The sequence below is a fragment of the Mirounga leonina genome, unplaced genomic scaffold (assembly GCF_011800145.1).
Source record: "Mirounga leonina isolate KUSES-001 unplaced genomic scaffold, KU_Mleo_1.0 Mir_150, whole genome shotgun sequence".
Classification (NCBI taxonomy): Eukaryota; Metazoa; Chordata; class Mammalia; order Carnivora; family Phocidae; genus Mirounga; species Mirounga leonina.
Genome location: NW_023270374.1, coordinates 1,216,646 through 1,234,329, shown reverse-complemented (window position 1 = coordinate 1,234,329; position 17,684 = coordinate 1,216,646). Strand labels below are relative to the sequence as shown.

General features: G+C 48.8%; 1 protein-coding gene across 2 annotated transcripts in view; it reads left to right on the top strand.

The window, feature by feature from the left end:
- Nucleotides 1-17,684, top strand: part of SYNDIG1 (synapse differentiation inducing 1) — a 95,230-nt gene that overhangs the window by 18,731 nt on the left and 58,815 nt on the right. For both annotated transcript variants that reach the window (XM_035005732.1, XM_035005733.1), the window contains exon 2: nt 13,745-13,882. In XM_035005732.1, the coding sequence (XP_034861623.1) occupies nt 13,745-13,882 (138 nt within the window). The remainder of the gene's footprint in view (nt 1-13,744; nt 13,883-17,684) is intronic.

The window sequence follows — 17,684 nt, the reverse complement described above, 5'->3', positions numbered from 1 at the left end:
TTTCACTGTCATGTACATTTTATCTGCTGAAGTGCATGTTGATGCAAGAAATAAGAAAGCTGTTGTCTCTGTACCACTTATTCACTAATCCACTTTTAACCTTCTGTTTCACAATTATACACCAATCCCAGCGTTGTATTTCATTTCTGGAGTTTGTGTTGACAGGCCAATGTGTTTTCGTGGTTGAGTTAATTTACTGCACAAATGGTGGCAACGTTGCTCTGAAAAAGAAATGGGCTGTCGCATTCACATTTAAATGTTAAGTGTGTAAGTCTAACAGGTGTAGAGGAAAACATAGGAAATCTCTGTAACCTAGAGTTAGGTGAAGAGTTTTTAGATGTGAAATTAGAAGCACAATCCCTAAGGGAAAGGATAGATAAATTTGACTTCATCAAAATTAGAAATTTACTCTGAAAAAAAGATGCTTTAAATAATGAAAAGACAAGCTGCGGACTGCAAGAAAAATATTTGCAAATCACATGTCTGACAAAGAATGTGTATCCAGAGTATATTTAAAAACTCTCTAAACTCTAAAGTAGGAAATCAAACAATCTAACTTCTAAAAGGGCAAAAGATTTGAACAGACACTTCATCAAATAGGGTATGCAGATGGCAGCTAAGCACACAAAAACTTTCAGCATCATTAGCCATCGGGGACACAGGCTCAAACCATGATGAGATGGCAGGGCACACCTGTTAGAATGGCTGACATACAAGCCACGGACACTACCAAGTGCTGGGGAGGATGAAGCAATGAACTCTCATTCATCACTGGTAGGAATGCAGAAGGGTAGAGCCATGCTGGAAAAGTCAGTCGCTTTCTTATAAAGTTACACAAATATCATCCGGTCCAATGGTCCCACTCCTGGGTATTTGCTCTAAAGAAATGAAAACTTATGTCCGCACAGAAACCTATATGTGTATATCATAGCATTTATTTGTAATAACCAAAACCTAGAAACTAACATCCTCTAGTGGATGAATGGATGAGCTTCGTTCATGGATGGTGGCACTTCCTTATCATGCAATATCACGCAGGAATAAAAGAAATGCATTGCTGAACACCCAGGTATTGTGCTGAACAGACAAGGCGAGTCTTAATGGTGGCATACTGTCTGATTCCATTGCTCTGACATGCTCCAAAAGATAAAAGTGTAGCAACAGGCAGCAGCTCTGTGGTTGCCAAGAGTTGAGGTTGGGAGAAAGAAGGTAACTATAAAAAGGCAGCAATAACAAGAAAGAGTTTTTTGGAGGTGATGGGACCTTCCTTATATCCTGATTTTTGTAGTGGCTACATAATCTACACATGCAACAAACTCATAGGCCTATAGACAACAAACAATCAAACAAACAAAAGAGGGCATGGCTAAGCTGTGAAATCCGATTTAGGTGTCTGGTTTAGCCTTGCTCCCGAGTCAATGTCCTGATTTTGATCATGTGCTGCACTTATGTAAGAGGCACTGTAGGGTATGTGTGAACTCTCTGTTCTATCTTTGCAATTTCTACAGGAACTCTGTTCTATTTCTGAAACTTTTATGTGAGTCTAAAATTGTTTCAATTGAACACACACTGAAATAGTTTATACATATATACACATATATATACACATATGCATATTGTATGAGGTCATCTTTAATGAATTTTAACATTCTATCTATAGGTTTCAAAAACTAACTAAAAATACAACTTAGATACATGTTTTCCTTTCAGTAAAGCAGAATATTTTAGAACAAAAAAGAAAATGAGGAAATTAATGGTTTTTTTTTAAATGGCTGGTATCTGATTACCTAGAACACCCCAGTCAATCCCTTGATATGTAGCCAGAGGTTAACTATAATTGGATTTTGCACAGAAGCAACCTTTGGTTTGGAAAATATTCTAATTCTTACAACCTAGGGAGCCCACATGGGTCACAGTTGCTTCCAGATATGTGGGGTTATGGTCCATGGGCCCTCAGTGAGCTAAGAGAGACCAGGCAGGTGGCTTCTGTAACCACATAAATGCAAGATTCTCCTTGATCCCATGTTTTGCGAAGTTGTCTTTTCTCGTTGTAGAGATGGAAGATGTGGATTCAGGGGTCTCACAGCACGTAAGGGCTGGTGACTTTGTCCAATGCCTGAAATTCTGAGAGGACAGAAGAGACATTGAACAAGTCAGGTGGGGGATCCACATTCTACCCATTCTGGAGCAAGACGGTCAAGCCTCTCACTCAAACAAAAGAGGTTACTGGTTCCCTGGGGCGGAGGACAGGGCTGGGCAGGGTAGGGGGAGCAGAGATGACCAGTGATCTCTTAAAAGAAGGGGCACTGTGGTGTTCACCTGCACCCCTCCCACAGCATCTAGAATAATCCCTTACTAGAGACTCACAGACTATGTGCTGGGTAGATAGAGAGTTGTGGATGGATGATGTCACATTCCTCCAAGCTTGCCTGTTATGCCTAGGAGAGCTCATGTTCTGCCAGGCTCCTCTGGCTCCCAGCCTGCCCCTCCTCACCCTCCTCAGCCTGAAATTTCATCCGTTGCTTTTCTCTGAGCTCCTAAGGTTGGGCATCCTGTGAATAGCCTCACTGTGGGCACTAATGAGCCATCCTCTGCCAGATCCCCCAGGAGCCTATTGCTCCCATGGGCCCTGGCAGTGGCACTCAGTTGCCCTGTCCTGGGAAATGATACTTCTCACTGTGCGTGGTGCCCCCGCTTTATTCTGGAAGCCCCTTGGGCTTGTTTAGCTCAGCCAGACCTCTCTGAGGTGTTGGACGTGCTGTGCTCCCGTGGGCAGGTGTGTGGTACCAAAATGCCACTAAATAGTTTCTCTGTGGAAACATGAAAAGGACAAGCTTGATGGAATACCAAATTGCAATGTAAAATGAATTATTCATGTTTCATGAAAAAAGTGAATTCAATATTTTTTCATTTTTTCCCATAATGCTCACAGTGTTTCCATTAAAGCACAACCGAAAAAAGAAAACAATGTATGCAATGCATAGTCCCCAAAGGAAAAGAAATCAATTTAAAGTATAATTTTCTCCTTCTAAAATGGCATAAGTAGGAAAGATTTTTTTTTACTTTTTATTTTTGAAATAATTTTAGACATACAGAAAAGTTACAAGACCAGTATAAAAACTCCTATATGTTTGTCACCCTGTTTTCCTCAGTGTCAATAGTTCACCATACTTCCTTCATCATTCTCTCTATCCATATACAGGTGACTCTTGAACAACACAGGGGGTAAGGCACTGACCCCACATGGTCACAAATTTACATATAGCTTTTGACTCCCCCAAAACTTAACTACTAATAGCCTGCTGTTGACCAGAAGCCTCACCGATAACATAAACATGTTTTTTGTGTGTTATATGATATATTGTATTCTTACAATAAAGTAAGCTAGAGAAAACCTTATAAAGAAAATTATGAGAAAATACATTTACTGTACTGTATTTATTGAAAAAAATCCACCTATTTGACCCACGCAGGGTTTTTTTGTTTTTTTTTTATTTAAATTCAATTAGCCAACATATAGTACATCATTAGTTTCAGATGTAGAGTTCAATAATTCATCAGTTAAATATAACACCAGTGCTCATCACACCACATGCCCTCTTTAATGCCCATCACCCAGTTACCCCATCACCCACCCACCTCCTCTCCAGCAACCCTCAGTTTGTTTCCTATAGTTAAAAGTTTCTCATGGTTTATCTCCTTCTCTGGTGACTTCCCCTTCAGTTTTCCCTCCCTTCCCCTAGGATCCTCTGTGCTGTTTCTTCTGTTCCACATATGAGTAAAACCATATGATTGTCTTTCTCTGCTTGACTTATTTCACTTAGCATAATCCCCTCCAGTTCCATCCACATCCTTGTAAATGGTGGGTATTCATCCTTTTTGATTGCTGAGTAATACTCCATTGTATATATGAACCACATCTTCTTTATCCACTCATCTGTCAATGGACATCTCAGCTCTTTTCACAGTTTGGCTATTTGACCCACACAGTTTTTGACCTCCTGTGTTTTTGGCAAGACCACCACAGAAGTGAAGCCATGCCCTTCCTGGCACAAGGCATCAGGAGGCCCATGGTGTCAGCGTGACCCATAACTTTCTTCACCTGCTGATGATGGTGCTAGCCAAGCTTCTCACTGGCCAAGAGATAGCGTTTCTTTGCAATCAATCAGTATCCTGTAAGGAGGTGTTATGAGACTATGGGGACATCCTATGTCCCACTCATCATTCACCTGCTGGTTTTAGCATTCTCCCACAATTGGTAATCCCATAGTCCCTTCTGTATTTATTAGTTGGCATTCCACTGTGAAACAGTTTTCCCTTCCCCCATATATATTTGTTTCCCTCATTTAGAACTTTATTTCAGGCTGTGCCATTGATTCTTATTTTATTCAATGGGTTACTATTCCATTTACTACACTATTTATTGTTTATTTATTATGATGCTTACTTTGTTATATACTCGACAGCCCTTTCAATTTGGCTTCTGTGCCCTTTTGATGTAAGGGCACATTCCTTAATCATCTTCATCATCATTTCCTAGCTGTTCTAGATGTATCTTTTATATTGGCAACCCTAGCCCTGAAATCAGCCATTTCTCCAAAGAACCCTGGCTGCTTTTATTGGAGAATGGTATTTAGAAACCAGCATCTGGGTGCTAAGTCTCTTCACTGCCCCTGGGAGGAGGATCACTGTTTTCAGGCACTTTTGGCAGACAGAGCTAGGAAATACTTAATGTGCATATATTACATAAATGTATCTATATAACTGTGTGTTATGGGCAGATGGAAATGGATACCCTCAGTTCCAGTCCAGTCAGCTTACAGTGGTGCCCTTCATGCTGTTTTAAGCTGCATTGTATTCCATGGTGTGGATGTATCACAGTTTATGTGAGCACTCTCCTTTGAATGAGCATTTAAGTCATTTCCAGTAGTTTGCAATTACATACAATGCTGCAGCAAATAACCTCACACATATGTATTTTCATATTATTGGAGGTGACTCTTCAGGATAAATTCCTAGAAGTGAGGTTACAGGACCAAAAATAAACACATATTAAATTGTGTTATATTGACAAATATGCTTCGTAAGGTTGCACCAATTTGCATCCCAATCAGCGTGTTTCCCTACAGCCTAACTAATAATAACCTTGATAGTGCTTTTTAATTTTTGACAACTCAATAGGTGTAAAATGGTGTCTTGGTGTAGTTTTCCTTGTCCTTTCTGTGAGTGAGGTTGAGCATGATTCCACCTGGACAAGGGTGAGGCAGGCAGAGTGCCCAGGCCATGAAAATTCAGGAGGCACTCCATCCCAGATGCTGGCCGTGCGCAGGAGGGACTCTGAGAGGGAGGAGCGCCACAGTGGCAAGGGAGCTGGGCTAAGAGTTCAGTCCTAGTTCCCCTCTTCACCTTCAAACCAGTCCAAATCCACCTTGCTACAACTACTTGGACTTTCCATCTGAAAACAGTGAGGAACTCAGTGGATTATGTTTTGAGTTCCTCAGACAAATGTAATGTAGACTAGAAGCAAGAGGATCTAAAAAGGACAATCATTGCTTTATGCAATGACGTATGTAGCTTGCAGAAAATCACACATGCGAATAGCACAAATTAGAAGTAGGGATGCACCTTTAGAAACTGGGTCAGCAGTTAATGATAACTAGACATGCTAGGGTTGGTTTACAACTGTAAAAGACTAGGTTAGCCATAAAAGACTACATTCCTATTTATTTCCTGATATAGAATAAGCTTTGGTTTTCTCAAGCAGTGGAAAGTGGTCAGGACTGTGCATGGCCTGGCTGTGAGCACCTCTCTGCTCCCACTTCACACCATTTTCTCTCTCACTGTCTAGAGCCTTGTGTGTATACAGTGCTCCTGACCCAGGGCCTTTGCACATGCTGCCCCCAGGTCCTTAACTGAGCAAGGGGCCTTCAGATGGGAATCTCAGTTTCGTCACAAAATCTGAAGTCCACTGTACAACTCAGTTATATCCACACTGGATAAAACACAAACACATGACTGTGAAAAAGTAACCTAATTACCAACACACAGTGACTGCTTGCTGTGCCCAGATCAGTTTTACCTGATTCATGTGGTGTTATTGTACACTAAGTCTTACACACATGGATGCATATTTGTGCTTTGTGCTTATTTATTTGGCAGGAATGAGGTTTATCATCCTGGATACCCACACTTATGGGCCCCCATCTCCTCACCCCTCCCAGGTATTGGCTGAGTGTGGTAGTCTTGCTCCATCTAGCATTGCCCTGATTCAAACTTTTAGGGTGTCTACTAACATCCCCAGTTTCTCCATGGGCTCTGTAACAGGTGCTCTCCATAGCCCCTCAGGAGAAGCCCCCTAGCCTGGCCTCCGTCTTCCTGAGGACTTTCTCTGGGGACCTGAGGGGCCATCTGCAAAGTGTGGGAGAACCTCAGCCCCCAGGAACAACTCTCCTGCTAACAACCAGGAGGTAGTTCCTCCTAGTGAGCATCCGCTCTAACCCTGGAATCAACATTGGAGCTTCCCGAAGAGACAGGCAAGGTGGGAGGTGAGCGCTGAGAGGTGGCTGACCCCCCATTGTGTGTACCTGTTTACACAGGCGTAACCCGGACTGTGGGTCATGGGAACTGGGTCTCATTCGGCCTGGAACGCAGGAGACACTGGCGTGGTATTTGATATCCCTTCTGAGTTAACTTTATTTTTCCCCCGTCTTCAGAAAAATTTCATATTTCTATGCTCTTAACCGGATTATTGCCTTCTAAAAATACCTCCTTCCTCAAGGAATATAAAATCATTAAGGGAATATTGTGCCAGATACTACCAGGAGGCAAAAAAAAAAAAAAATTTTACTTCTGAGTAATGCATTAATTCCCTCATTTTCGGTCTTTCCCTCCCTCCCTCCTTCCCTCCCTCCCTCCTTCCTTCCTTCCTCCTTCCCTTCCTTCCTTCCTTCCATTCTTCCTTCCTTCCTTCCTTTCTTCCATCCTTCCTTCGTTCCTTCGGCTGAGAGCCATTTGTTTTATAAAAGTTTACTTGGGCTGAGAGACGATGGACTCTGAAAAACAAACTGAGGGTTCTAGAGGGGAGGGGGGTGGGAGGATGGGTTAGCCTGGTAATGGGTATTGAGGAGGGCACATTCTGCATGGAGCACTGGGTGTTATGCACAAACAATGAATCATGGAACCCTACATCTAAAACTAATGATATAATGTATGGGGATTAACATAAGAATAAAAAAAAAAGTTTACTTGGGAACTCAACATCCATACGAGAAGAGCTGGAGCTGTTTAAGTGCAGGTGATTTGGGTCTGAGGACTGCCCTTCAGGGGGCCGCCAGCACACCGCATGGACCACAGCACAGAAGCATCCTTCCCCCATTAAGTGAGAAATGATGCGGCCCCTGCAATACCATGCACACTGTGATGTTTCCCCCAAACCAAATGCACTGATTGTCATTACTGGAGCCAAATCAAACATGTTGCAGTGAAAAATGTGTATCTACTAGGAAATCTTCTATTTCTGTTCTTTGAACTGCCTGATCACTGGGGAGTTTGATTAACAAAAAATAACTGAATTCCTAGGTTTTAGGAATTAGAATAGAGAGTGAAGTACATGTGATGCTTTACTGACACTGCACATAGTTTCACCTTCCAAAGATGAGCCAGGGCATGAGTTCGGGAGCAATGGCTGCTGAGCGTTGCTGGGGAAAGTCTGAAAGTCTGGTCATGCCTGCTCTGGGCTGTCCCCATGCAGGGCAGAAGGAAGCTGCCCTGTGAAGCATGCGCTCCGAGCATCGCATACTTGAAAGAGACTGGAGCAAAGGCTGAGGTTCCGCCTTCATGATCTGCTTTGCTCCTTGTCTGGGCTGACTCCCAAATTCCAAACTCCCGAATTCCTTGGCCCTTGCTGAGCACCGGGAAGGGGGTGACATATGTGGACTTGGGATTCTTTCCGGGGTGGTCTCTACCCTGCCCCCCTGCTGAGGGCCCTGCTGCTGAGCCACCCCCGGCCCACCCTCTTGTCTCCTCCCTTCCTCACCCCCTCCCCCCTCCCACACAGGCTTCCCTAGGGAGCCCGGAAGCCGGGGGGCTCTTTCCAGCCCCTTGCCCCATTCTCCACTGGGCCATCCAAATGCAATGACATGCTCAACAAACAAGTGCTTACAAAGTGGCCCGAAGAGCAGTCTCAGTGTTAAAGCAGAAGACTTCGTTGGTTTATTCTTGCCCTCATTGCACCGATGTAGCAAATAACCTCTGTCTATAAGACAATTACTACCTAGTAGGAGAAACTAAACTATATGGCCGAAGTAATCAATCATCTGTTGTAGACAGGGCGTCTTCCCCTCCGTGCCGGCTGCAAGGCCACCGACCACTGGGTATGCCCCTGACAGACACACAGAGGCTGCGGGAACTGCATCCACCTGCCTGCATACTTGTGCTGGCTCCTTCCTTCTGCTCATCAGCTGCCCTAAGTAAGACAGCCTTGAGCCTGCCCGAGCCACCGGTCTCCCCCACCCTCCCTGCGGTCACACCTAATGGACGGTTAGGCTGTGCACCCTGGGGTGCATAGGGAAGAACTTCAGTGGGGGAGAGGAGAGGAGCCAAGGTGGGAAGCAGGGCTGGAGGCAGCGTATTCATGGCCACCAATAGCCCGCTTGGAGCGAATCCCCTAGTTACTCCAGTGCCCTCTGGGCAAATCCTGGGAGCTTTGTTGCTTCGGGTGGTACCGTCCATGCTGGCTACGTGCACATGTGAATTCTGCTTTCATTCAGCACATGTGCTGTGGGTGCCTACTATGTGCCCAGCACTGTTCTGAGCACTTAGGCTGCAGCTGTGGGCAAAACATGCAAAGTTTCCTGCCCTCCTTATGCTTCAAGGAAGAGTCACAGAGTAAAGAAGCCAGCGCCACATGTGGTACAAAGGTGACGCACCGGGCAGGGAAAGGGACAGTAATGGGGCCAGCGGTGGCAGTCTTTCAGGGTATCCAGGGAAAGCCATAATGAGGAATGGCATTTGAGCAAAGCCCCACATGAAGTGAGGAAGTCGGTCCTGTGTGTCTTCTGGCGCAGTGTTCCAGGCTGAGGAACATCAAGTGCAGGGGCCCTGAGGCAGGTACTCACTGAGCATATTGCAGGAATAGCAGAAAGTTCCCTGGGGGCGAAAGACAGTGAGGGCAGAGTTAATAGGGGTCAGATCCTATAAGACAGTGCTGTCTGATAGAACTTCTTGAGAGGCTGCAAATGTTCTGTCCTGGGCTGTCAGGGATAGGTAGGTGGCTGCCGCCTGGGGCAGCTGAGCCCTTGGCATGTGGTAGTTTGGCTGAGGAACTAATTGTTAGGTGTATTTGATTTTAGGTAATTTCAGTTTAAGTGGATCCACATGGCTATGGCCGGCATGCTCGTCGGCACAGATGTGTGTCGTGGGCTGCTTGGAGGCCTCTGGTGTTGACCCCCCGTGAGACAAGGCCGAGGGGACCAGTGACGGGGTCAGGCCTGACGTGTGTCAGCAAGCGGGCTGGGGGGGTGTGATGAGTTCCGAGCTGCTCCACCAGCAGCTCTTCGGGCGCTGGGCCCACGTTGTGCAATTTCTCTGTACCGAATCTCAGCAAAAGCATATTCCGCAGGGTTCTATGTGAGGATGAAGGGATGGTGGAAGCCCTGCGCCTGTTAGCACATCTGCACCTTTATAATTTTCATTGTCAAATGACCTTGCTTGTTGTAGAAAAATGCTAAAGCCCAGAAATGCAGAAAGAAAAAAATCACCAATGTCCTCACCATCCAGAAGCATCTAATTTCTGACATTCTACTCTAGTTTTTCATCTGAGTTTTTATAAACATCATTTTCCGTGAATCTATAGAATTCTATGTAGAATTCTTCTGTGATTTAGCTGTTTTTAAACAGTGCTGTTAAAAACACTCTAGAACAAACACCCCTACATTCCTAGAAAGGGAGCCTCCGTGGGGAGCCCTGCATTCGAAGCCGGGGCTGTGCCATCCTGCTCTGTTCCCCAACATTCTCTCCTTGGGGCCACACAGAGCGGCGCTGCAGAGGAGCAAGCAGCGTCCGGGGGAGACGGGAGGGCAGTTCGAGGCCCAGAGGGGTCGGCAGGAGGATGTGTGAGGCCTTGAGTGACACCAAATGACATGCCTGAGCCCAGCTGTGTGCCCCTAAAATGGCTTCCTCGCAGCCCAGGCTCACATAGCCAAGCGAATTGTGATGTGCGAAACACAGGGCATCATGCCTGGCATTATGACTGTTTTATTAAAATACCCTAATGAAGAAAACCCCACGGGGTCAAGAGCAGTCGCTCTGAGCGGAGGTGATGGAACCGGGCAGAGAATGGGCCTGTTGTGTGAGGTGCCCGTGGACTCAACAGCGCCCTCCTCTGCCTGGGCCCGCTCAGTACTGGCCACCGCGGAGCAGGGCCCCTGCAGGGACTGTAAGCCCCCTTGGAATGCTTTCAGTCGGCCTTGCAATTCTCTAATCTGATGACCCAGGAAGAGCATTTTTAGAAACAGCTGCTGTGCGTGATGAATTTCTTGGTGCTGGTGGTTGCCTGTGTTTTCCCTATTTGGTGTATTGGTGTCTACTCAGCCTCGCCCAGGCAAGCCTCCTCTCATCTCCTCTCCTCCTTGTTGGTGGCAAGATGCCCATGGCTGCTTATACCCACGGAACAGCCGCCGATGGAAGACAGAACATAAAATGGACTGGGCTGTTTCTGTCTGCCCTGTAATTTGCCTGAATTTTTAAAATCTATTTTAATCAAAATTGACTAATTATTTTGGTACCATGTAGCCACAACTTTGCAATTTACAGAGTGTGGTTCCCTTATGCTTCTAAATAAAAATCTGTGAAGATTTTGGGGGAGTGCCCTGAAATCTAATTCTTTGCTTCATGGGGATAGCAGTGTAATTCTAGGCAGATTCCAAAAATGGAAGTCGGGGCTCAGCATACCTATGTGGTCTGTGGCAACAGTTCACACGGCACGTGACTGGGGGGCTCTCCCTGCCCAGTACTCCCACTGGCGACCCTGTAGCCACCATGAAGCAGACCAGTCCGGAGCGGTCACTGGAATCTCAGGGACGGGCAGGGCGGAGAAGACACCTCACCTTTGGGCAAGATGCATCTGAGCCCAAATGGGGTTTGCTTTTAGCAGTGGTTGCTGTCCAGCACAGCTTACACTACAGAGTTCTGGAAGGAGTGGCCACTGACTGGGCACTTCTGTGATTCGGCAAGACACTTAGCTCTTGAGCCTAGCGTTGTCCTTCGTAAAGTAGAAATAACAATAAAAATAGTAACGACACCTACTTCCAGAGTTGCCCTGAGACTCCAGCCAGCGCAGGTATATAAAACTCTTCGTAAACTAAAACAAACAAAAAGCCCCACAAAAGCCGAGAAACGAAAATATCCATTGACAGAACTGTTGGCCGTGTGCAAGCACATCCACCTGCAGCATCCTGACCGGTTGGTGTGACGCCCATTAGCTCCATGTCTGAGTCCAGGGCTGGAGGAAGTGGCTGTTCTTTTATACCTCGTCCTCCAGCCCTCCCAGGGGCTCTCTGGTCACAGTCACGGCCTGCCCTGGGACTGTCACCGTAGGTGCCTCCCTTCCCAGACCTCGCCAGCTCCTCATGCAGAGGATCACGGCTAAGCCACCCAACGGCGCTGACACTCTGCTGTTTCCAGAGTGAGGGTCTAGAGGCCAAGGCGTTGGCATGTGGCTGCTTGTCTGGAGACACACAGCCGTGAGGACACTCAGGCTCAGCCAGGACATTGCACTCCTTCATTGAGATCAAAAGATTTTGGCTTCCCAGCAGACGGGCACACATGCATCTCCCTGGCCAGCCCTCCGACCCCAGTTCTCACCTGTGAATTGTGCATTCCAGGGGCTGCTCAGTGCCCTTTCTGGACAGACATAGGGATCGTGATTCTCATTTCCCTTCATTGTTTGAGAGACCATATGGAAAGCAGTGCTACAGAGTGAAAAGAATAGAAATTTCACAGACCAGGCTCTGTCGGGGAGGGTGGGGGGGTTGGTAGAGGCTGTGTGGTCCCAGACTCGTGGAGGGATGTGTCGTGAGGAGTAAGTGTCTTCCCAGGGCAGAGAGCCTGCCTGGTGGGAAGGAGCCAGCCCCCTGTGACAAGGGATACCTCCCAGCTCCTGAGTCATCGGTGGCGGGGGCGGGGGTGTGCATGTGTGCAAGTGTGGGATGGGTGGAGGGGGGCTGTGTCCACAGCGCATCACCCGCTTCAAGCACAGGTCCTCTGGATAGGGTCCTTGTTTGCGATTTGAATGATACCCTCAGAATGTGCCTGTTCTCCCTCAACTACCCAGAAACAGAGTCCTAACAGGAAGTTTCCATTAATTCCCTGCAGCCCCGTGGCTGTCTGCTCGCCAACTGGAGGCTCTGGTTGGCAGTGATATGTGCATTTAGTTAACCAAGATAGGGAGGGATCCATGGTCCCCTGTGGGCTTCATCTGTCTGTCTGTGCGTGGGAATGTCAAGAGAGACACACAGCGGCATTGCTGGGGGTGGTCCTGGCAGTGACAGCGTCCACACAGCACAACGCTCACACACGGTGTCCCCCCGGGTGTTTGGTGCCTCAGGTCACCGCCTGCCCTGGAGCCACCTGAGGAAGCGGCCAGCCTGTCTGCAGTGTGCACCGAATGCCTCCACCCTGCAGCTGGAGGCTGCATGTTTAACCACCTCTGGCGCTGGCAAAGGGAGTGAGGAAGTTAATGACCCTCTTTCAGGAACAAATGCTCCAGTTCTTTTTTAGGAAACAAAATCTGGAGTAAAATGCAATCCCGTCTTTGCTTAAAATAAGCACAGAGATAGGCTGGCCCTGGTTTTTGGATGAGTCAGCGTTGAGTGTGCCATGTTTTGATGAGGAGAGAAAATTCAGGATGGGGGCCCAGCAAGTGGAATAATCCCTGAGGCTAAAAGCATCCTCTGGGCACAGCATCTAGAGGTGGAGGTGCTGGTGGGAGGACGGCCATCTAGCATCCTGGAGCTAGGGAGCTTTCGGCAGGGAGGTTTGGTCCCCGGTTCCCATTGCTCGGTGAGTGCTGGAGTCTTCTGAGCTGCTTTTTGCAAATCCCTGTGCCAGTCCCCAACCCCTGTACCAGACTCCCTAGGAGGCTCTGCCAGGGCTGGGAGGAGCCCGTGGGCCTGCCAAGTGGCCTCATCCCAGAGGAGCTTTCTCACACAGCAGCCATCAGCTCCTCTGGGATGAGCACAAACACCCGGGGTGGACTCTAGGCCCAGCAACATCCTAACTCAGATCAGAGTCTAAGGAAATGAAGGAGGTTCAAGGAGTGTCCCCTTGCCCCACACTGGCCCTGCCTAGCCCTGTAAACCAGTTTGAAGTCTTAGAATAAAGAGAGGAGTCCACATGCTGGTGAGTGTGCCCATCCCATCCTCATATAGATTAAACCTCTATCCCCACTGTGTGTCCCTGGATCCCAAAGATCTGTGAAATAATGGACTTCTGTAGGATTTGACCTTCTACGGAACAACCCAAGAGCCAAGTACTTGGGATTTTTCTCCTCCTGTTCTTGATAAAGATCTCCTTAACCAGGGGCTTCCTTTCTTTAGGGAAGTATACTTGCACAATAACAACAGTGACCTTCTCAGGAGGGTTTGCTCTGCGCCAGGCTCGACACCCACGACCGGGGCATCATAGAGTGACTCCATTGTTAATGCTCTCTTCTTCTGTCCCATCCCTGCCCGTTTCTGTCTTGCAGAGCGACTACTCGAGCGACACAGAGAGCGAGGACAACTTCCTCATGATGCCCCCAAGGGACCACTTGGGCCTCAGCGTCTTCTCCATGCTCTGCTGCTTCTGGCCTTTGGGCATCGCCGCCTTCTACTTGTCCCACGAGGTAAGCCTCTCTCCTCAGCCCCACACGCAGCACAGCGAGGCCGCTGAGGAGGAGAGCCCGAGAAGCCTGTGCAGCTCAGACCGTGGCCTGGGGCCTGTGCTTTCTGGTTAGGACAGGCCCACGAGGGGGGTCAGGAGGCCTCAGCTCAGCATGCTGGGACTGCCCTGTGGCCCCCAGGCAAGCAGTCTGGGAGTTCGGCCTTCGAGCAGGCACAGGGGTTATGCCAGTGGGCTGGACCCAGTGCTGGGAGGCGCCGTGCCCGGGGCAAGGACTTCAGACTTGCTGGGAAAGCAGGTGGGGAGCCGGGGTGGTTCTCTCTGCCGAGAGTCTCATTCAGATAAAATGAGGTTCCAGCAGCCCGTGTGTACTCCTCCCCAGCTGAAGTTCTGCTGGAGGACATGGCCCATCCTACAGTGAATCGTGCCCTCCTTCCTCCAGTGTGAGGGCTTCTGGGGGTCGGTCCCTGGGCCTTTCTCATGCAAAGCATGCTCCCTGTTGCGCCTTCATGGAAGCCAGGCTTTGAAAAGTGTTTTGTAGCAAATGAAGAGTATTCGTGCAACAACAGTCTCTGTACTGGTTTTTGTTGATCTGCCAGTCACAGAGTGTTTCAGGGTCACCACATGGACACCGTCATCCCAGCTAGACCAGAGGAAGGCAGCTCCCTGGGTTGGCGGGGTGAACGTGGTGCCCACCCCCATGTGTGTCCTTGGGGCATGCCGATCATCGCTCAGCAGTCAGGGCTCCCTCTCCAGCTTCTAGGATTCTGGGGCTCTGGCAGGTCTTGTGTTTGAAACATTTATTTCTCCTGGCTTGAAAACTGGTCCCCTGGCTGAGCCCAGCAGTGGCCTCTCACTGCTTTTTGCAAGTTTTTTTGTTGACCTTGTTTTGTTTGGTGAGAGGAGACTCCCTTGATACATTTTCCTTTCTCCCCTCCCTCCTTTTACGACATCACAGAGGAGCAGGGGAGAGCAGTGAACACCCCTGAGAGCAGGTGCTTCTTAGCAGGGACTCTGGAGAGACCTTTCCACGCAGGAATGAAGCAGGCCCCCCTCCCAGCACTGTACTATGGTCCGAATTCTAGAAGATAATGGGCAGGGCGAGATGGAGGATGGAGGCAGTCCTGCACTGCTGGGGTTGGGCTCAGCCGCTGTTCCATATCCAGCTTGGCCTGGGGGGGGGGGGTCTATCTGAACTTCACTTTTGTGACTTTATCCCACAAATGCCAAAGACCCGCTTCTCTGGGGGAACAGGCATGGGCCAGGAAGCAAGACTCCAGGTCTGGCAGGGGCCTGGGTGGCTGTGGGGCGGAGTCAGGCCTGGGTGTACCTGAACGCCAAGAAGGGGACATGGGCACTACTACATGGGCGAGGATTGGGACACACAGCAGGACCGGGAGAAAGGCATGTGCACAGATGCCCTCAGTGAGTGGAATATGCTCTGAAGAAGATCCCCAAGGCCCAGAGCCTGCCCGCTCCTGTGTAAACTGCACCCTGAACCTGAGTGAGCCTGCTGCACATGGGCCAGGGTAGTTTCACTAAGAAAGGGAAGGACGGGAGTGTGGGGCAAAGAGAACCAGCTTCTCGTACATCACAGGCCATTCAGGCTTTTCCCAGGAGCTGCATGTGTGACATCAGCCTTCTCCCCTGCATCCCAGTCCTGCCACCTGTTGTGGTGAGGCGGGGCGGGTCCCTCCCAACCTCCTGGGCCAACCCTGCTGAGAAAGCCCGTTACCTATCCTGGCTGGGGTTGGGGGGCGGAGTACCATCGACGTCAGAGCTATATCTTGATTGCCAAATTTTACAGTGGGATTGATATTTTTCCCTTGGATTCCATGGGGACAGGTGTTACCTGTTCAAAGGCATGGCAGCCAACATTGGCATGAGTGTGCGGGCAGGGCAGGGCGCTGGGCAGAAGTGAGCACTGGGTAAATGGCTGGGCACCAGGAAAGGCTGGAGAGGTTGCCCTGTCTTGGCTACTCCATATCCTAGGTGAAGCCCCCATCTCTGGAGCAGGACAAGCTGTGCACAGCATCTTTGTCTGAAAGATTGTAACTATAATAAATATCAAGGCCACAATTGCCAAGGCTGGCATTTAGATTCTTTCTCAGAAAGTAATTTCATTCTTCACACCTTAAGAACCTCTTACTTGGGCCTGATGCGTCATGACGTTTAACACCTTAGGTAGTAAAGACCATTCTGATTACTTGTTCCGCAGCGAATGTGAAATGCGATGTCTGTGGAGGCCTCTGGTCACACTGCTCCGAAGTGAAAGGCAAATACTTTTGAGGAGTGTACGGGGTTGCCTGCAGCATTGGAATTAGAAGAGGGGCTCTGGGGCCCCTCCGGCTCCCAGGCTCTCAGTCCCTCTTTTCATGGTGCTATGAGCGTGGATTTCCCTCAGTGGAACCCCAGCAAAGAAAGGGTACCGCATTTCATAGGGAACTGTCTGCAGGTGAGTGCCCTTCACTGGGACCGTGTCCCGATCCTTCTCCCCACAACGTTTGCTGCTCGACAGCCCACAGCTTTGGCAGTTCTGGGCTTTCCTGCAGACCTGGGGGACGACCAGCCCCGGGCACACAGTGCTCCAGCCCAGCCATCAGGCTGTGGGGCCTTCTATGCAGACACAAAATCTGCAGCAGGCTTTGGAGGAGAGCAGGCAGCTGCCGAGGGGCGAGTATGAGGCACGCAATAGAACAGACACACTCTGGGGGTCATTACACTAAATTAAATCAGTGCTTTCCTAGGCGAGGCCAGCTAGGAGTTCTCCCCGCGCGCACTGGAGAGAGGAGAGCTCAGGGCCGAGCCGCTCCTCTGCGGTCCCTTGTGGCCTGCCGCCAGGGCCTCCTGATGCCCTCAGGGGTGGGCGTGCTGGGCCAGTGAGGTCACAGCCTATCTGTGAAGACAGGACCCCTCACGTTCCAGACGGTGTTCACAAGGAAATCTTTGACATCTAAGTGTGATGTTGGGTAATTTTTTCCCTTTTATCATAGATCAGATCTCAGTGTAGTCACTGACAATTAGATCATGTCTGTGCATTGTCAAAATAACCACTCAGCGAACCACTCAGGAACGTGTGAGTCCATTCCAGGCAAACAAAACAAAACAAATCTCAGTGATTAGATGACACGGGGCAGTGGGGAGGAGAATTAATAGGTTCCCTGGACTTACAAAACCCGACTTATGTTTTATTCTGCCTTATTCCAGCTGGGTCCAGGTCAGCAGGAAACTTAACCACACTTCAGTTTCCTGATCCATAAAATGGTATCAAAATAGCCTACAGCATGTAGTCAGCCAGACCAGGGAAGTGAAGTTAGGGAGATAAGCCCCACAAGGTTCCTGCAAGCAGCAGGGGCTGACCATGCTCTACTGGAAATCCCAGTTGTCTATACACGTGGGTCCCTAGTGAAGGGACACTTGGAAGGAGACAGAGGATATTTTCTCCAACAGATTTTATAAATCAAACGATGTTTGTCAAGTAATAGTAACAATAGTACTGAAAGTGTTAGCAAACTAGGTGACAGCCGCTGAGCACCTCATGGGTGCTGGTCCCACGTTAAATACTGTGCACCTGCTTTCTCGGGGCCTGGTCCTGACCAGCAGCATCAAAATGGCCAGCACAGTTTACAATGCACATTGTCTGGTCTCACCACACACCTGCTCGATCAGAGTATCTGGAGGTGGGGCCCAGGAATTTGCATTTGAACATGGGAAATCTGGGACGCAGCACTGCCATCATATCACTCCGTGAGCTGTGAAATTGGGGTTCAGAGAGGTCGGATGGTGTCCTAAGGCCAGAGGTGGCT